The 21,355-nt window shown below is 39.8% G+C and overlaps 1 protein-coding gene across 1 annotated transcript in view; it reads left to right on the forward strand.

Moving 5' to 3' along the window:
* The window catches only part of DZIP1 (DAZ interacting zinc finger protein 1), a 122,708-nt gene that overhangs the window by 32,772 nt on the left and 68,581 nt on the right, over positions 1–21,355 (forward strand). Inside the window, exons 4-6 of the mRNA XM_042781414.1 lie at positions 2,615–2,739; positions 5,263–5,424; positions 11,447–11,584. Coding sequence (XP_042637348.1) covers positions 2,615–2,739; positions 5,263–5,424; positions 11,447–11,584 — 425 coding nt within the window. The remainder of the gene's footprint in view (positions 1–2,614; positions 2,740–5,262; positions 5,425–11,446; positions 11,585–21,355) is intronic.

Below are 21,355 nucleotides of genomic sequence, written 5' to 3' on the forward strand. Positions count from 1 at the left end.
GATTATTGATAAGTTTGAATTTGTTGCTGTCATTTTGTTATGTATTTTTTCCTGGTGTCCCTGGTTTCTTTGTTCCATATTATTTTCTGTGCTGAGATCGTTTTGTTTTGGAGTCTTACATTTTAGTGGGAAGGCTGGGTGCAGCATAATTCAACAAATAAATGAATAATTCTTTCCAAATTGTAGCAAATGTAGTGAAGGAAATAAAGTAGAAATTGTAGCAAATGTAGTGAAGGGAATGGGATAGAAAGGGACTCCAGGTGGCCATCTAAGCCCTCTCTGACAAGGTCATATTTGATTAGACACCTGAGTGATTAGATGGTCCCAGCCTTGTGGTAATCTGGGAAAATAATTTCCCAGCCATGGAGGACACTCTTTGTAAGGACTTTGTCGGGGCAAAGAAGCTCTGATGGTGCAGTAGCTAAGGTGTTCAGCTGTTAACCAAAAGGCTGATGTTTTATGCCCTCAAGCTGTTCTGTGGGAGAAAGATGAAACAGTCAGCTTCCATAAAGATTTATAGCCTTGGAAACCCTGTGGGGCAGTTCTGCTCTTTCCTATAAAAGTCCTATGTGAGTTGGAGTTGATTCAGTGGTACTAGCTTTGTTTTTTTTGATTTTGTGGGGGAAGCATACTTATTAACTATTTGTAGGTGAGGAAGAGAGAGAAGATTGATGGAGTAGGGTTGTGAGGCCCTACACAGGAATGTAGGTATTTTTATAAGTGTAATATGAAGCCACTGGAATGGAGAAAGGATGGTAGGGGTAACAGTGGAAGCAGATGGGAGAGTGAGGAGGCTTCCACAGTAGTCCAAACAAGAGAAGATGGAAGCCTTGGCCAGGGTGCAAGTAGAGATAAAAAAGGTAGAAGCCCAAGCTGGGCATGCAAATTTAGAGTTGTTGGAGTAAAGCTGAGATGAATGAATTCACCTAGATAGCAAAGAGAAGATGGCTGAGGGCCAGCCCTGAGGTTCTTTCATCACTTGGAGCTCAGGAGGAGTGGTGTAGAAGAGTGAGAAATAGCAGTTAAAGAGGAAACCCCAGACAATGTGTTGTCATGGGAGCCAAGGAGGAAAACCAAGTTTCTAGGCAGAGGCAAGGGTCAGTTGTGTCAGATGTTCCTGAGGCACAGAGTAAGATGAAGACCATCAGTTGACAGTTGGGTTTGTAAAACTAAGAGTTGTTGGTGACCCCTGACTCTAGCAGAACCATGGGTTGATGGGGACAAAACTCTATTAAACCTGAACTAAGAATCTTGTAAGGAAAGTGGTCATATCAAATTAGACATTTATTTCAGTGACTTTTGTTGGGAAAGATAGTGGGAAGATGTGGGCTTCTTTTTGCTCTGTTTTATGTGGGAGATATTAAAGACATGTTTGTGTACTGATGGGAATTAACCAGGATAAAAAATGGGAAATTGAAAAAGTGAGAGAAAAGGGCTTTTGTGGCTTACCAGGGAACCAAATTGCTTGCTATTTAAATGTTTTCAAAATCCAAGGTCTGTTTTCCTGTGAGCAAATCAAAGCTTTCTTCAGATTGCCTAGTAACCCACAGAAATTCTGATGATGTGTTTAAGTTTTCTAAGTCTCTACATCTGTGTACCTCTAGTTTGTTACCCAGTGCCTGCCTTCCCCTGCATTTTGGGCTAGTCTGTTTCCATTCCTGCCCATTTCAGGTAAACAGACTTATTTAAGAAATAGCTAAGCTTTGTATAAACAGTATAAAATTCTCCTTAATAGCCTCGAACCACTGATACAACTTAGCAATATCTTGGAAAACTTGGGAAGATTAACTATGTTAATTAATCTAATATTCTTCAGCATGAAACTGACCTTCTTCCTCTTCTGTTTCAGTATTTTATTCTATCTCATACTCGTTCCAGAGAATCTTTCAGTCTCTGAAATGAGTATTATTTCTTCAGGTCATCTTTGAGACTCTGACTTTCTACTTTGGTTTCCATACCTTTCATGTCTACACTCACAGACACATGTATATCCATTCAGTCATGTGTACATCTGCATGTAAATACATGTACATAAGTATTCTTCCTTTCACTTGTTGCTTCCTTTTCAGTACCTCGGTTTTGCCCCAGTTAACAGATTGTGGCCCTAGTTAACGTTTTGAATGCTAGCCCTTTGCCTGTAATAGCAACACTCACTGACGGGTTCTCAGCACAGCTCGGTGGAAGCCAGAAGGGTGGTGACCATAGAGATTTCAATATGGTAGAACTTGCAGTGGAAGCTGTCGCTTCCCTCCTTTGATTGAGACAGCCACCTCTAAAAAGCCAGAGTGCTGTTGTGTCCAGACAGCCATGATTATTCTTCGTCACCATTATTGCTCCCAGAACAGGGCTTTCTCACACTGTCTCTGTAGGGATAATCTAACTTCATCCCAGTGGCTGAAAGAATCTGCTAAAAACAATTCAGTGCCCAGTAATACATAGGGCTGGAAATAAACATTACAGAGTAAAAATTGACTTGTGTGGCATGAACAAAGTGATTTAATAGCCCAAGAAAGACTGGTTTCCTTTTTCTTACCAGGGGGACCATATCTGATTACGTTTTCAGATAATTTTTCATAAGAAATGCTGTTGTAACAAGATATTTCTGTTGCAACAGAGTATAAGAAGAAGGCGCAAACAGATAAGCTCCAGGATGAGATTGACATGTTGAAGGAGCAGCTGCAGCTCACCAAGTCTCAGCTGGAGGCAGCCCAGCATGCCCATGCAGTCAGATTTTCTAAGGTATGGTGCTAAATTCTGGATCAGTGGTATGGTACATTCTCATTATTCATGGCAGTTATGTTGTCTAATAGCCCAGGTGGCACAAACAGTTAAGAGCTAAGCTGATAATCCAAAGATTGGTGTTTGCAACCCATCCAGGGGCTCCACAGGAGAAAGATCTGGTGATCTGCTTCTGTAAAGATGACTACCAAGAAAATCCCATGAGGCAGTTCTACTCTTGCATGCAGTTGCTGTAGGTTGGAAAAATCAGTTTGACAGCACCCAACAACAACAAAATACTGTGTAAAGCCCCTGGGAACACTGTTAGTGGATATGAGCTAGCCTGTGCATTGGGCAACTCAAAAGTTTTCTCCCCGAATGTCTTCCAAAGCATCACAAGTATTGGTTTGGGAGTTGCAAATAAATTTTAGCAAGTTGGCAAACTTGCAGATACAGAATTCATGAGTGGTGTGGACCTGCTCTATTTTAATTTCAGTTCTCTGAATGTGATTAAATTGTGGCATGGACTCTAATAAACAAAGGACACTAGGGTTCATGGAGTTTAATAAAATGTGACCGGTTGACTCTTTAGTACTTTAACCAACAAAGCATATTGCTGGAAATACAGTTCTGTTCTGTTTTTTGAAGATTTAAAACTTAATAGTGCAGTTTCCTTCAGTGATGCAAAGGGGTATGTTTCTATCCTTTTATACTTTAACCTGAACTGCCCTGCCTGCAGAGATAATGTCAAACTTTGCTCTTCATTACCAGCCCCTTCCAGCCATCAAAGATATCCAATTCTTTCCTCTTTTGTCACCTTGATATTCCTTATGTTTATAAGTTAGCTGTTGCTGCTGCTTTGTATGTATGTATGTATGCATGCATGTATCAGGAGTTTGTTCCTTCTTATTACAAAGTAGTTTTCTGTTATATGGATGTAGCATAATTTGTTTATCCATTCAAAGTTAGCTTCTTTTATATCTTAACCGAATTCTGTTCCAGGTCCTGAAACCGAGATACCTGGTCACTGAAATAGCTTTCCATTTCTCGTGTTCTCCAAATAGCATATGCTTGCTTTTTTAAAATTATTGATGTAATTCACATATCATAAAATCCACCTTTTTAAAGTGCACAATTCAGTGGTTTTTAATATATTCACAAGGTTGTGCAACCATCACCACTATCTAATTCCAGGGCTAATTCAGCCCTCAAAGAAACCCTGAACCCATTAGCAGTCACTTCTTATAGCCCCTGATATTCACTTTCTTTCTCTATGGATTTTCCTGTTCCTCTTGGATGCTTCATTAGCATTGAATTTTAAGTGTGAACTAATATAGTTACCTTAGCTCATGCTTCTAGAGCCCTGATGGTGTGCCAGGCACTGCTCTAAGTGCTTTCCACATATTAACTCCTTTAATCTTTATCACAAATCTCAGAGGAAGGTACCATTATTGTTCTGTTGAACACAGGAAGAAAAAGGAGTTTGGGGGATAACTTGCACACAAGTCATACAGTTGATAAATGATTTTGAATACAGACATCCTGTGTTCTTCACGGTGCCCTGATATTAATGCCTAACAACAAAACACCACATTTTATTGGAGCACTAGAGCCTACAGATTGATGGGATTTCTTTTTTTTTCATCTGATCCTTCAGTTCTGCTGTTTTAGGTGAGAAATCAAGTAATGGTCAACTAGACCTTGAATCTGTTGTTGTTGTTGTTTGTTATGTGCTTTGGAGTTGGACTGGACTCATAGCGACCCCTTCTTGGGTTTCCGAGGCAGCATCACTACAGAAGTAGATGGCCCAACCTTCCTTCTGAGGAGTGGCTGGTGGGTTTGAACTTCCAGCCTTCTGGTTAGCAGTCAAGTGCCTTAGGCACGATGCTACCAGAGCTCCTGACCTTGAGTCTAGCTGGTATAAATCTAAATCTGTATTTTTTGGTTGGTAGAATGGGGCTTGTTGTTGTTGTTGTTAGTTGCCGCTGAGTCAGTTTCAAGCCCACGCGTGTAGAGAACTGTGCTCTGTGGTGTATTCAAGACTGAACTTTCAGAAGTAGATCACCAGGCCTGTCTTCCAGGCCACTTCTGGGTGTGTTCGAACTGCCACCCTTTTGGCTAGTATCGAACACTTGACACCATTTGTGCCACCCAGGCACTCCTGAAATGGGACTCCCCTACCCGAATTGATCTGGTGTCAAGGATTCTTCTAACACTCAAGTGATGTTTTTGCATAAAGTATGTTTATGTTTTATATATCATTGCCTATCTACTATACAAGGTTATAGAATATAGAAAGTTTGAGGTCTTGGGCCTTTGTTTTGTACTTTAAGAAATGTAAGAACAAAAGGATGTTTAGTGTTGCCTTGGCTTCCATATATTATTGTGCACAGACCTGCCATTGTATGAAGTATTTTTACAAACCTAGCTGAAATAATCAATACTAGCTAACACATTTCAAGTAAAGGTATGACCATTTATTTAAAATTTTGCATATTTGCTCCATATCAGAAATTTTAAAGACATGTGTTAAAATAATTTCAGGAATATGAAATGCAGAAAACAAAGGAGGAAGACTTTCTGAAGTTATTTGGTAGATGGAAAGAAGAAGAAAAGGAAAAGCTAGTTGATGAAATGGAAAAAGTCAAGGAGATGTTTATGAAGGAGTTTAAAGAATTAACTTCCAAGAATTCAGCATTAGAATATGTAAGTATTAACCTAGAAATTCTCATAGTATTAGTAGAGTTGAGTGTTGCCTTGGGAGGTGATATTAGAATGGCATGATGGCCAGAGGACCCAAAAATTCCCTTATTGTCCCTTGGCCTAGATACCCTTCTTCCTTAGAGTCTTGAAAGGCAATCAAGAAGAAGGAGCAAGTCAGACAAGGCATGGTGTTGAGAGCAGGTGCTTTGGCACCAAATTTCCCAGTGTAGCACACCTGTAAGATGCATTTGGTTGTATCATGGAGGGTCCCTTGTTCATTAAACCAAAGAACCAAGCTTACTGCTGTCAAGTTGATTCTTACTCATAGCAACTCCTGCTGGGTTTCTGAGGCTGTAAATCTTTATGGAAGTAGCCTGCCCCATTTTCTTCAGAGTGGCTGTTGAGTTTCAACTGCTGACCTTCTGGTTAGCAGCCAAATGCCTTATCCACTACACCACCCTCTTTCATTAGCTGGTTAGATTTGAGTAGCCTTAAACCATGAGCCCCTCTCTGTGTTTTAAAACTTACCACTGTCGTGGCCATAAAGGCTGATGTAGATCACCAGTGTAGGGGGAAAAGGAAGGTGATCCAGAAAACCAGAGCAAAAACTTTTGCCAGTCTTCTTCCTTGCCCCACTCCTGGATGGTAAGGGGGTTGGAGGGTAGGGAGACAGGATGTGGCTAACTGAGCCCGCTCTCCTGGCCCGCTCTCCTGATTTGGGTGAAAATTCCACACTGGCCACACTACCCTCATCACATACATGAATGATAGAGACTAACTCAACTGGGCTGGGACCTTCATCCTCTGTGAAAATGGCCAATCACTGTCCTGCAACTCACAGTTCACCTGAGCTCCCTGGGCAGGTTTAATCATGAGTCATCCTTGAGGAGGAAAAGGTAAGGGAGGGAGCAGAGGGAAGAAAAATACCTGAGCACCCTCTAGGGGCCAACAAGTTTTATTAACTCAAATAAAAGGTTATTTTTGAAATACTCCTAAGAAAAAACCAAACCACACCCACTGCCATTGAGTTGATTCTGACTCATAGTAACCCTTGAGGACAGAGTAGAACTTTCCCATAGGGTTTCCAAGGGTATAAATCTTTTTTTTTTTTTTTTTAATTTTTATTTTTATTGTGATTTGGGTGAAAATTTACAGAGCAAATACACTTTCCATACAGCAGATCACATACACTTTGTCTCATGACATTGACCACAATTTAGCACAATGCAACATCTCCTCTCCCACTTCCTCCCGATAGGTACCGCTTCCCTGTGACCATCCTTCCATATACTCCTACCCCCTGAGCTATCTCCCTGTACCTGAGCAGTCCTTCTTTCTCTCTTGCTTGTTCTCTCCATGGAGTGTATCTGCCTGAGATAAATGCTCAACTGGTATGCCTGTCTACTGCTTGATTGGAAGCTACAGGTGTGTGTTCAAATCCAGACCTGAAGGGCAGCTAGGGGCCATAGTCTCAGTGGTTCCACCAGGCTCGATTGGGCCAGTAAACCTGTCCCCACTTTTTTTTTTCAAATGATTTTGAGTTTTGTTCCACATTGTTCCCCCTGTCTATCCAGGATCTCCTACAAAGATCCTCTTTTAAGTGGTTGACAGTAGTACCCGAGCACCGTCTATTTCTTCTGGTCTCATAGTCATATAGGCTGCAGATCGGATGGTGTACCAGTCGCTAGGACTGATTGTTTCCATGAATTTTTGGTTTTCTTCATTCTTCTTGGCCCTGGACAAGGAGAGACCCATTGTTGCATCTAGATGGCAGCTTACAAGCTTTTAAGATCTCAGTCTCTACTAGCCATAGTAGAAGGTGGAACAATGATTTATGTAGTATGTTATGCCAATTGAGCTTGATGTCTTCTGGGATTATGGTCTCGAGCCCACAGGTTCAACTACTCGGTCCCTCTGGGTAGCTGGCTGTGACCAAGCAGTGACTACAACCTTGCCCCTTGTCAGCCCCATTATACACCGGGGAATTCAGATCATATACATAAAGTTATTGGACCACTGTCTGCCAACCCTATACATGTTCTTGGGTGCACTCTCCACTTCATATAGATACCTAATATTTCAGCCTGTCCACCCATCTATCCACCCATATACCTGTGTTTGCCTTCACTGAGTATGCTGTATTATATGTGCAAGAGGGTTCATTTTTGTTGTCTGTACTTCCCATGTACCTCTCTATGTCTTTCTCTTCTTCAATGCCAAGGCTATAAATCTTTATGGAAGTAGACTGCCTCATCTCTCTCCCACAGGGTTGCTGGTGGGTTTGAACTGCTGACCTTTCTGATTAGTAGCCAAATGCTTTAACCGCTATCTACTAGAGCTCCTTACACAGCTAAGATCCTTCCCCCCAAAAAACTCTTTAAACTGTAGTATAGGGTTCATGACCTGTGGACCAAATCTGGCATGCCACCTGTTTTTGTATGCCCAGTGGGCCAAGAATGGTTTTTATGTTTTTAAGTGGTTGAAAAAAATCAAAAGAAGAATATTTCATGATATGTATCCATAAATAAATTTCAATGTCTGGCAGTATAGTTTCATTAGAACATAGGTATGCTTACTCATTTATGTATTGTCTGCAGTTATGTCATACTATAGTAGAGGAAGTTCTGGTGACATAGTGCGTAAGGCATTTGACTGTTAACCAGAGGGCTGGCGACTCCTCAGAAGGAAGACTGGGCAATCTGCTTCCATAGAGATACCACCTGGGAAACCCAAGGAGGGGTCACTACGAGCTGGATTCAACTCGATGGCAGTGAGTTTATAGTTGTAGAGAATGAGTAGTTGCAATAGAACATTGCCTGTAAAGCCAAAAATATTAGTATCTCTCCCTTTACAGAAAAAGTTTGCCAGCCCCTGCCATTTTTATAGGGAGCTCTGGTGGCATAGTGCTGAAGGCATTTGACTGCTAACCAGAAGGCTGGCAGTTCAAACCCACCAGCCACGGTTTGGAAGGAAGACTGGGCAATCTACTTCCATAGAGATACTGCCTTGGAAACCCAAGGACGGGTCGCTATGCGTCAGAACCGACACGAGGGCAGTGAGTTTCTTAGTCACATTTAAAAAGGAAATGTGTCACAGTGTCCACAATTGGTGAAGATGAAATGGGTGTACTCTTTTTTCAACTTTTCATTGTACTCTTCTTTCAACTTTTCTTTGGTTTGAAATTTTTAAATAAAAAGTTGAGGGGAAATGACTTTGGATGACTCATTATCTCTTTGTAGAGTTTCCTTCAGCCAACGTCCTATTGGCTCAGTTACTCACATATCACTTCTTCGTAGATCCTGTTCTTCATAAGCATCAGAACTTCTGGGAAATACTTGCATTTACCACACATACTTGTGATCTTCTCTTGAACTCACATCTGTAACCCTTCTCCAAGTAAGATGCTGAATTATCCACAGAGGTAGAGTTTGATACTACCCAGTTTAAGGCTGGCTTGTTAAATCTTCCCCATCAAGGCGGCACTTATTTCCTCCTTAGTAATGAATTGCCAGTTCTAGTTCTTTTGTCTGACGCTCCCTCTTTGGTTCTGCTCCTGCCTCCAGGATAATCATGGAATAGAACTTGATTTTACAACTTTACCCTCCTGCCCTATTGTGTTTTTTTTAAAAACAAACAAACAGCTTTATAGAGACATAGTTCATATAACCACACAATTTAAAGTATACAATTCAGTATTTTTTAGTATATTCAGAAGGTTATACTGTCATCACCATAATCAATTTTAGAACATCTTCATCAATTCAAAAAGAAACTTCATAACCATTAGCAGTCACTCCCATTTGCGCTAAGCCCCCAGCCCTAGGTAACTACTAATTTTCTTTCTATCTCTATGGATTTATGTTGGACATTTTAAGTAAACAAAATGAAATTAATCATATAATATGTGGTCTTTTGTGACTAGCTTTCACTTTAGCCTAATGTTTTCAAGGTTCATTCATGTTGTAGCATGTATCACTTCATTTTTATGGCTGAATAATATTCTATTGTATGGATACATCACATTTGTCCATTCATCACTTTTTGGCTATAGATGTTTCCTCTTTTTTTGAAAAAGTTAACTAGGCTTTATTTTCAGAAACTGTCACGGATTTCTAGAAAAAAAACTAAGCTGACAGTACAAAGTTGTTTGTTGTTGTTAGGTGCCATTGAGTCGTCTCTGACTCATACCAATCCCAAGTACAGCAGAACAAAACACTGCCCAGTCCTTTGCCAGCTCCACGACACTTGCTATCCCTGAGCCCATCGTTGGAGCCACTGTGTTAATCCATCTTGTAGAGAGCCTTCCCCTCTTTTGTTGACCCTTCGCTTTACCAAGCATGACATCCTTCTCCAGGGAATGGTCCCTTCTTACAACATGACCAAAGTAGGTGAGACAAAGTTGGGCATTCTTGCTTCCAAGGATCATGCTGGCTGCATTTTTTTCCAGGACAGATTTGTTAGTTCTTTCAAAAGTCCATGATATTTTCAGCATTCTTCACCAGCACCACAACTCAAAAGCATCGACTCTTCTTCGGTCTTCCTTATTCATTGTCTGACGGTACAAAGAATTCCCGTTTAATTCCCCCATCCCACACAATATCCCCTATTACCATCTTAAAGTAGTATGGAACATTTGCTACAATTAGTGAACAAGCATTGAAATGTTATTATTAACTAAAATTCATACTTTATTTAGATCCCTTAGTTTTTACCTCATGTCCGTTTTCTGTTCTAGGGTCCTGTGTGTTGCATTTACTTGTCTCCTTAGCCTCCTTTTGTGACCATTTTTCAGACTGTCCTTATTTTTTATGATCTTGATAAATTTGGGGATTACTGATCCAGGTATATTGTGTTGTTGTTGTTACGTGCTGTCGAGTTGGCCCCAACTCATAGCAACCCCTCCTTGGGTTTCCGAGGCAGTATCACTACGGAAGTAGATTGCCCCATCTTCCTTCCGAGGAGCAGCTGGTGGGTTTGAACGGTGCTTTCTGATCTTTGGGGAGGAAGAACACAGAGGTAAAGCACCATTTTTATCACATTTTATCAAGGATGTTCACTGTCAACATGATTTATGTTGATGCTCACCTTGATCACCTGGCTTAGGTAGTGTTTGCCAGGATTCTGCACTGTACTCTTTGGAGGGAAGATAGTATTTGCAGTTCATACTTAAAGAGTAGAATTTATGCTACTCCACCCTTTTATTTCTGAAGTTTAACATAGGACACTTCTGTGGTTTTCCAAGGATTTTTACTACCAGTAACTTTGGAAGTAAAGAAGTAGTGGTGGTTCAGTTTGGATTCTCACCTTCCATGTGGGAGACCTGGGTCCGATTTCTAGGTAGTCTACCTCATGCATGGCCACCACCCATCTGTCAGCAGGAGTGATGCTGTGGTGCTGAGCAGGCTTCCAGACTAGGATGGACTAGGGAGAGAGGTTTGATGATGTACTTCCAAGAATCAGCCAGTGAAAACCCTATAGATCACAACAGTTAGATCTCCACCTGATCATGGGGATGCACAGGACCAGGCAACGTTTTACCTGGGGTTGCCGTGAGTTGGGGGTCAACTCAAAAACAGCTAGCAACAGCAACAAACTTTGGAAATAACAAGCAAAAGGTAAAATTAAACATTATGGCATAAATGGATTACTGATGCAGTCCCTAAACAATGTTAGCCTCTTCACTAAATTATCTTATTTTAATTTGAGAACCAGCTGTACCCATTTCCTATGTTTCTGATAACTAGTACTTGCTTATCAAATGTTTAAAGACATGTTGTTTGAGATTAGAATGTTCATTTTCCTTTCTTTCCTTTTTTTTTTTTTTTTAAACCATGTGCACTGTCAGTTAAAAAGACCCAAAAGTAGTAGAAACAAAACAGGAAAACCACTGGGAAAAGGTAGGAGAAGCAAAATGAGCTTTTGATGGGATAGTCAGATTAAGACATGATTACATGCTTCTTAATTTTACATTCTGTTTCAGTCTTATAAAATATTTGTATCATTGATTTTGAATTTTATCCTACAGCAATTGTCAGAAATACAGAAGTCCAATATACAGATCAAATCCAACATAGGCACGTTAAAAGATGCACATGAGTTTAAAGAGGACCGTCCTCAGTATCCCCAGGATTTTCAAAATGTGATGCAACTTCTTGATAGTCAGGTATGTAAAACTGGGTAGTAACTGTGGAAATGGATTAATTTTTTTTAGTGAAATAATTTCCTGTACACAGCATTTACAGAAGAAATATTCTCTTTCCATGACCATGAAGGTGACTAGTTCTTTTTGTTTGTTTCCTGATACATGTGAAATTCATAACAGTTGTTCAGTAGATGCTTGATGATTGACTGATAGAAATAGATAGAGAGTTCTTTCCTCAAATTAACAGTTGGAAGAATTGTTTCATTGTTTTTCTAACATAATGTCTATTAGAATTGGCTAGTATTATCATAGTCTTTATTTTTCACTCTTTCAATGTAGTTCTCACTGTCAAAAAGTATAAAAAGGTATATTGAAGGGGAGGGATTGGAAGATGGCTTTGTACCTGTAGCCTACATGTTTATTCCCTCTAGTATTTTAATTCCTGAAAAATTAGGTGCAGCAGTTGAAAGCAGGGATTCTGGGGCTGTGAACAGCTCATTAACTTAGAGAGGGCCAGATTTTAGTGGAGACAGAGGAAAAAAAAAAAACAGAGTAAACAGCTGGGAAAATAAACAAACCTTCCCGGCCGGTGGGGGAGATGGAGAGGTGGAAAACTCTTAAGCAGTATAGGAGAAAGCCTTGTGTGTGAGAGGAGGGGCACCACGGAACCAAAGTGGCTTCAGGGACTTGGGCTACCCACAGCAAGACCTTCTGATCGTAACCTTAGGAACTGAGCTGACTAAGTGCGTAACATTTCTGAGAAACAGAGCAGAAACCTCTGTGGTTCAGGTTGCTGCTGAGTTGAGAGCAGAAAGGGGAAAGGGAAGAAACTCACTGCAGGTGGGCAGCCCCTGGGATGAGCTTGCAGTGCAAGGCTGGGATTCAGCTCTTTCATGACAGCTTTTTAGCACAGAATGGACTGGGGTATGGAGTTTTTGTGGCTTTCCTACCCAAGTGGAAAGTAGTGGCCTCATAACCATTGGGGTCTTTGCTGATTTTGAACTGTGGGTCACAAAACGTCATCATTGGTAGCCATCCCAAGCAGACTCAAAACAAAACCCTGGAACCAGCAGTAATTACAGAAATGTGGAAAGTGGGGACTTGCTACTGGTGCCTTTTTTTTTTTCTTTCTTTTTCTTCCTCTTTTTTCCCTTCTCCCCTGCCTCACCCACTAGAAAAACCACAGTAAGCCACCACAACACTTGCTCATCCCAACTCTAAATCCCCTTCACGACAAACAGAGACCTGCATCCACACTCCCTACAGTGATTCCATCAACACAAAACTGCTGAGCAACCCAGCACACCTGAATTAATAATCAAAAAAATAAAATACACCAGCTGCACCCTTGCAAATATACTTAAATATAGAATAAAGGGGAAACAAATCAATACGTAACTAACAGTTAAAGACAACAACTTCAAAATGTCTTGGAAACACCAGGCAACCTCAAATCAAACAAACAAAAAAAAAAACAGGACAAGACAATAGAAATAAAACCCCATACTAAAAACTTATTTAACATAGATGAGGGAGAGGCAATAGAATTACCTGAGAAGGAATTTAGAAGATACGTTTATAAAACTCTACAAAAGTTCAAGGAAACCATACACAGAATCAAGGAGAATACAGACAGTACCCTAAAATTCAGGAAAACCATTCAAGAACAAAATAACAAGATTAACACACAATCAGAACTCATAAAAAAAGCAGCAGTTAGAAATCCAGAAGATGAACACTAAAATTACAGAGTTACACAATTCTCTTTTATAGAAGCAATAGGCTAGAACTGGCTGAAGAATGCATTTCCCAACTAGAAGATAAATCCCTTACACCAATCTGTATGAAGAAAAATCAGAACAAAGATTTAAGAGAAATGAAGAGACCTCAAGACTTATATGGGATGACATGAAAAGAAACAACATATGCCTCATTGGAATTCCAGAACAAGAGGAGGCAAAAATAAAATAAAATAAAACCCACTGAGAAAATTGTGGAAGACTTGCTAACAGAAAATTTTCCCCAGATCAAGAAGGAAGAAAAGATTTTTGTCTAAGAAGATCAATGAACCCCATACAGAATAGATCCAAGAGAATGTCACCAAGACATACATAATCAAATGCTGTAACACCAAAGACAAAGAATCTTGCGAGCAGCTCAGGAAAAAAGAAATGTCACTACCATGGACAAGCAATTAGATTCGGTTCTGATTATTCAGCAGAAACCATGCAGGCAAGAAGGCAATGGGATGGCATATATAAAACACTGAAGAAAAAGAACTTCCAACTAAGAATTCTGTATCCAGCCAAATTTTCCATCAAATATGAGGGTGAAATCAAGACATTTTCAGACAAACAGAAATTAAGGGATTTTGTGAAAACCAGACCAACCTTACAAGAAATGCTTAAGGTAGTCCTTTCAATAGAGAACCTGCAACAGAGAACCAAGAATTAAAATCAGGACACTTGAAATCAACACTAAAACCAAACCAGAAAGAGATGCTCAAAATAAGCTCATAAAACATTGTACACAAAGAAACAAGAGAGTCAATCTGCATATGACGTAGAAGGAATAATAGTTCTAAGTACAAAACTTCCAAATGGAGAGAAAGACATGGCAATGTCCTATAGAACATACTGTTCCAAAATTATAGAGAAAAGAATTCACTCCAGGGTAACTACAGAGAAAATGAACAATCCCCCTAAGCAAACCCAGAAAGAAGGAATATATGGATTTAACACAAAACCAACAATAAAGAAGAAAAGAGAAGAAACACTTGATACCTAAATGAACTCAGCACAGGAAAGTATTTGGACCAAAGAAATCTCCAACAACATGACAAGAAACACAATAGAATGACAGCAATCAGTTCATACCTATCACTAAACTTACCGTCATTGAGTTGGATCCAACTCAGAGTGACTCCCCCTTGGGTTTCATAGGCAGAATCACTGTGGAAGTAGATTGCCCAACCTTCCTTCCGAGGAGTGGCTGGTGGGTTTGAACAACCAGCCTTCTGGTTAGCAGTCAAATGCCTTAGGCACTACACCACCAGAGCTCCTGCTACCTATTACTAATTACACTCAATGTGAATGGACAGTCAAGAGAAAGAGAGTGGCAGATTGGATAATAAAAGAAGACCCATTGTTATGCTGCCTACAAGAGACCCACCTTAACACAAAAATAAAAATAAAAGTTAAGGGGTGAAAAAAAATATACCAAGCCAGCAGTAACCAAAAAAGAGCAGGAGTGGCAATATTTCTGATAAAATAGACTTTGAGGTGAAAAACAGCATAAGGCACAAAGAAGGACAGTATATGATGCTGAAAGGGTCAATTGGCCAAGAAAACATTACCATAATAAATATTTATGCACCCAGTGAAAGTGCTCTAAAATACATGAACGGAACACAATGCAACCATTGCCATGGAGTCAGATGCGACCCATAGTGACCCCTCCTTGGGTTTCTGGGGCAGTATCACTATGAAAGTAGATTGCCCAACCTTCCTTCCGGGGCAAATACTAACTGAATTGAAAGGGAAAATAGACGACTCTACAATAGTGATAGGGGACTTTAACACACCGCTTTCAAGGAGGGACAGATCAACTAGAAAAAAACTCAACAAAGATACAGAAGAACTCAACAACACAATCAATCACCTCGACCTCATAGACATATACAGAGCACTCCACATAACAACAACAGCCACCCAACAAAAGCACAATTCACATTCTTTTCCTTTGCACATGGATCATTCTCCAGAATAGATCATACACTAAGACATAAAACAAACCTTAATAAATTCAAAAACATTGAAATACTACAAAATATCTTCTTGGACCACACTGCTATAAAATTAGAAATTAATAATAGGAAGATCAAGGAAAAAATACCAAATATGTGGAAGTTGAATAATACACTGCTCAAAAACTACTGAGTAACAGAAGAAATAAATTGTGAAATTAAAAAATGCCTAGAAACAAATGAGAATGAAGCTACATCTTACCAAAATCTATGGGACACAGCAAAAGCAGTACTCAGAGGTCAATTTATAGCAATAAATGCACACATCAAAAAAGAGGAAAGAAACAAATTCAACACTCTAACTCAACAACTTCAACAATTAGAAAAAGAACAACAAAAAACAGCTACAGTATCCAGAAGTAAGGAAATAATAGAGAGCGGAGCAAAATTAAACAAAACAAAACATAAAAACAATAGAGAAAATCAACAAAACAAGAATTTGGTTCTTCAAAAAGATGAACAAAATTGACAAACCACTGGCAAATCTAACAAAAGAAAAGAAAGAGAAGATGCAAATAACAAGAAAAATAAAGGAAAAGGGCACCATCGCAGCTGAACCGATTAAAAACATATTGACAGAATATTATGAAGAACTGTACTCCAACAGATTTTAGAAGCTAGAAGAGATGGACTAGTTTCTAGAAACACAAGACCTACCTAAACTATCCCAGTTGGACATAGAATACTTGAACAGACCCATAACAAAGGAAGAAATTGAACAGGTCATAAAAAAACTTCCCACAAGAAAAAGTCCTGTCCTGATGACTTCACTGGAGAATTTTACCAAACATTCAGGGAAGAATTGACATCTATACTACTCAAGCTGTTCGAGAACATAGAAAAAGATGGAATGCTTTCAAATTCATTTTATGAAGATACCAAAACCAGGGAAAGACACCACTAAAGAGGAGAACTACGGAGCAATATCCCTCAAGAATGTAGATGCAAAAATCTTCAATGAAATCCTTGTTGTTGTTGTTGTTATGTACCGTCAAGTCGGACCCGACTCATAGCGACCCCTCCTTGGGTTTCCCAGGCAGTACGAAAGTACGGAAGTAGATTGCCCTATCTTCCTTCCGAGGAGTGGCTGGTGGGTTTGAACCACCAGTCTTCTGGTTAGCAGTCAAGTGCCTTAGCCACTATGCTACCAGAGCTCCCAATGAAATCCTAGGCAACAGAATACAACAGCATATCAGAAAAACAATACATCCTGACCAAGTGGAATTCATACCAGGTATGCAAGGATGGTTCAACACCACAAAAGCAATCAATGTAATCCACCACATAAACAAAATAAAACAAAAGAACCATATGATCATATCAATTGACACAGAAAAGATATTTGATAAAATCCATTCAGAACTCAGCAAAATAGGGATAGAAGGGAAATTCCTCAACAATAAAGGACATATATGCAAAGGCAATGGCCAACATTATTGTTAATGAAGAATGACTGAAAGCATTCCCCTTATGAATGGGAACTAGACAAGGATGCGCTCTATCACCACTTCTATTTAACATTGTATTGGAAGTCCTGTTGTTGTTGTTATGTGCTGTCGAGTCAAACCCGACTCATAGCGACCCCTCCTTGGGTTTCCGAGGAAGTATTACTATGGACGTAGGATTGCCCAACCTTCCTTCCGAGGAGTGGCTGGTGGGTTTGAACCGCCAGCTGTCTGGTTAGCAGGCAAGTGTCTTAGCCACTATGCTACCAGAGTCCTAGCTAGGGCAATAAGGCAAGAAAGAGAAATAAAAGGCATCAAAATTGGCAAAGGGGAAGCAAAGCTATCTCTATTTGTGGATGACATGATCCTATACATAGAAAACCCAAGAGATTCAGCAAAAACAAATAAACAAACAAACAAACAAAAAACTACTGGAACTAATAGAGAGGTCCAGCAAAGTGGCAAGATGCTGTTGTTGTTGTTAGGTGCCATCGAATTGTCTCCAATGCATAGTGACCCTATGCAAAGCAGAACGAAATACTGCCCGCTCCTGCACCAGCTCTGCGATCCCTGCTATACTTGAGCCCATCACTGCAGCCACTGTGTCAATCCATCTCGTTGAGGGACTTCCCCTCTTTCGTTGACCCTCTACCTTACCAAGCATGACATCCTTCTCCAGGGAATGGTCCCTTTTGACAACATGACCAAAGTAGTTCAGACAAAGTCTGGCCATTCTCACTTCCAAGTAGCATTCTGGATGCACTTTCTCCAGGACAGATATGTTAGTTCTTTTAGCAGTCCATGGTACTTTCAGCATTCTTCACCAGTACCACATCTCAAAAGCATCAATTCTTCTTCAGTTGTCCTTATTCATTGTCCAGCTCTCACATGCATATGAGGCGATTGAAAATATCATGGCTTATGTCAAGCGCACCTTAGTCCTCAAGGAGACATCTTTGCTCCTCAGCACTTGAAAGAGGTCCTTTGTAGCTGACTTGCCCATTGCTGTATGTTGTCTGATGTCCTGACTGCTGCTCTCATTGACATCAGTTACAGAACCAAGCAATGTGAAGTCTTTGACAACTTCAATCTTTTCTCCATTTATTGTGATGCTGCTTATAAGTCCAATTGTGAGAATTTTTGTTTGCTTTATATTGAGATGTAATCCATACTTCAGACTGTATTCTTTAATCTTCATCAGTAAGTGCTTCAAGTCAGCCTCTCTTTTAGCAAGCAAAGTTGTGTCATCAGTGTATCACAGGTTGTTAATGATTCTTTCTCCAATCCTAATGCCACATTCTTCTTCATATAGTCCAGTTTCTTGTATTATTCGCTCAGCATATAGACTGAATAAGTGTGGTGAAAGGGTACAACCCTGACATACTCCCTTCTTGATTTTAAACCATGCCATATCCATTGTTCTGTTCCAATGACAGCCTTCTGGTCTATGTACAGGTACTAATGAGTACCAATAAGTGTTCTGAAATTCCCACTCTTTTCAATGTTATCCACAATTTGTTATGATCCACACAATCAAATGCTTTTGCATAGTCAGTAAAATACAGGTAAACATTTTTTGTGGTATTCTTTGCTTTGAGCCAAGATCCATCTGACATCAGCAATGATATCCCTTGTTCCACATCCTATTCTGAATCCAGCCTACACCTCTGGAAGTTCTCTGTCAATAACTGCTGCAACCTTTCTTGAATTATCTTCTGTAAGATTTTTCTTGCATGCAATATTAATTATATTGTTCAATAATTTCCACATTCTGTGGGATCACCTTTCTTTGGAATGGGTACAGTTGGCCCGGTAGCTGTCTTCCAGATCTCTTGGCATAACCCAGTGAGTGCCTCCAGTGGGGTATCCATTTGTTGAAACATCTCAGTGGGTAATCCATCAGTTCCAGGGGCCTTGTTCTTTGCCAATTCCTTCAGTGCAGCTTTGACTTCTTCCTTCAGTACCATTGGTTCTTGATCATATACCACCTCCTGAAATGGATGAAGATCAACCAGTTCTTTTTGGTACAGTGACTCTGTGTGTTCCTTCCATCTTCTTTTGATGTTTCTTGCATCATTCAATATTTTGCTCATAGAATCTTTCAGTATTGCAACTCAAGGCTTAACTTTTTTCCTCGGTTCTTTCAGCTTGATAAATACCAAGTGTATTCTTCCCTTTTGGTTTTCTAACTCCAGGTCTTTGCACATTTCATTATAGTAATTGGCTTTGTCTACTCGAGATGCTGTTTGAAATTTTCTGTTCAGCTCTTTTATCTTTTCATTTCTTCCATTTGCTTTAGCTACTCTTTGCTCAAGGGCAAGTTTCAGAGTCTCTTCTGACATCCATTGTGGTCTTCTTTTCTCATCTTTTTAATGATGTCTTGCTTTCTTCATGGATGATGCTCTTGATGTCATTCCACAGTTCTTCTGGTTTTCAGTCACTGGTGTTCAGTGCATCAAATCTATTCTTTACATGCTTTCTGAATTCAGTAGGGATATATTCAAGATCGTATTTTGGTTCTTGTGGACTTGATTTAATTGTCTTCAACTTCACGTAGAACTTGCATATGAGCAGTTGATAGTCTGTTCCACAGTCAGCTCCTGGCCTTGTTTTGGCTGAAGATACTGAGCTTTTCCATTGCCTCTTGCCACAGATTTAGTCAATCTGATTCCTGTGTATTCCATCTGGTGAAGTCCAAGTGTATAGCCACAATTTGTGTTGAAAAAATGAATTTGCAGTGAATAAGCTGTTGGTCTTGCAAAATTCTGTCATACGATCTCCAGCATTATTTCTGTCACCAAGGCCAAATTTTCCAACTACTGGTGATTCTTCTTTGTTTTCAACTTTTGCATTCCAGTCACCAATGATAATTAACACATCTTGATTGCACGTAAGGTGAATTTAAGACTGCAGAAGTTGATAAACATCTTCAGTTTCTTCATCTTTGGCTTTTGTGGTTGGTGCATAAATTTGAGTAATAGTCGTATTAACTGGTCTCCCTTGTCGGTGTATGGATATTATCCTATCACTGACAGCATTGTACTTTAGGACAGATCTTGAAACATCCTTTGTGATGATTAATGCCATGCCATTCCTCTTCAAATTGTCATTCCTGGCATAGTAGATCATATGGTTGTCTGATTCAGAATGGCCAAAACCAGTCCATTTCAGCTCATTAATGCCTAGGATATTAATCTTCATGTGTTCCATTTCTTTTTTGACAGCTTCCAGTTTTCCTAGATTCATACTTCGTACATTCCATTCTGATTATTAATGGATGTTTGCAGCTGTTTCTCTTCTATTTGAGTCATGCCACATCAGCAAATGGAGGTCTTGAAAGCTTTAATTATCTATATCAGTAAGCTTGGTCCTACTCTGATGATGCAGCTCTTTCCTAGTAGTACTTTGAAAGACTTCTGACTTAAAGGGCTCATCCTCCTGCATGGTAGGATAATGTTTCAGGGCTATTCATAAAGTTGCACAGTAATGTATCAGACAGTGTTTCTCTGCTATTCATAAGGTTTTCCCTAGCCAATTCTTTGAGAAGTGGATGGCCTCTGCCTTCTTCTTAGTCTGTCTCAGTCTATAAGCTGCATTGAAACCTGTGCATGATATGCAAACCTGCGAGCACTTGAAACACCGGTGGCACAGCCTCAAGCCTCACAGCAACACACAAGTCACAACAGTATGACAAATTGATAGACAAGTTTGTCTCACTTAGCTTTTCAAAACCTCTCTACCCTTCCCTTACCTGGATCCCTTTTGTCCTCTCTGACTTCGCTTTCCCTTGCTTTCCTGCCTTTTGAAGGTGGGACCTGGGTCCCTCCCCTTACCTAGATCCTTGGCTGCTTGCTCTGTCACCCCTCTGGCTTTGTTTTACCTCACTTTCCTACCCAGTAGGTGTGGGACCTGGTGAGCTACGATACTGGGATACCCTGATACTGTGACCCTAGTGTCAAAGAAGATAGGATCAAGATGACCATGTGGAAGGAGCAAAGAAGAATAAAGAAATTCAAAGATGCAAGGAAACAATTAGGCCAAAGATTACTGGACCACATGAACCCCAGACTCCATGACCAGAAGAAGTAGACGATATCCTGCTACCACTGCTGACTACTGTGAAAGGGATCACAATATAAGGTCCTGAATGGAGTAGAAGAAAAATGTGGCACAAAACTCAAAATCATAAAATAGACCAAGCTTGCTATGGGTCTCTTTAGATTTTCTGCCCCTTTTTGTACTACTTGAGGTAGGTAGTATGTGTCTAGGAATTTGTCCATTTCTTCTAGGTTTTCAAATTTGATGGAATACAGTTTTTCACACTGTTAAGATCAGAGAATATGCTTTATATAATTTCAGTCTGTTTAAGTTTATTGAGGCTTGCTTTGTGGCAGAATGTTTCATGTGGATTTGAGAAGAAAATATAAGTGGCAAGATACAAGTCAGTATACAAAAATCAGGTGAATTCTTCTACATCAACAAAGGAAAAGGAAATGAGAAACACAATACCATTTATAATAGCTACCAAAAAGATAAAATATC

This window comes from Orycteropus afer, unplaced genomic scaffold (genome assembly GCF_000298275.1).
Source record: "Orycteropus afer afer isolate SDZICR_OR568_19922 unplaced genomic scaffold, OryAfe1.0 scaffold00117, whole genome shotgun sequence".
Lineage (NCBI taxonomy): Eukaryota > Metazoa > Chordata > Mammalia > Tubulidentata > Orycteropodidae > Orycteropus > Orycteropus afer.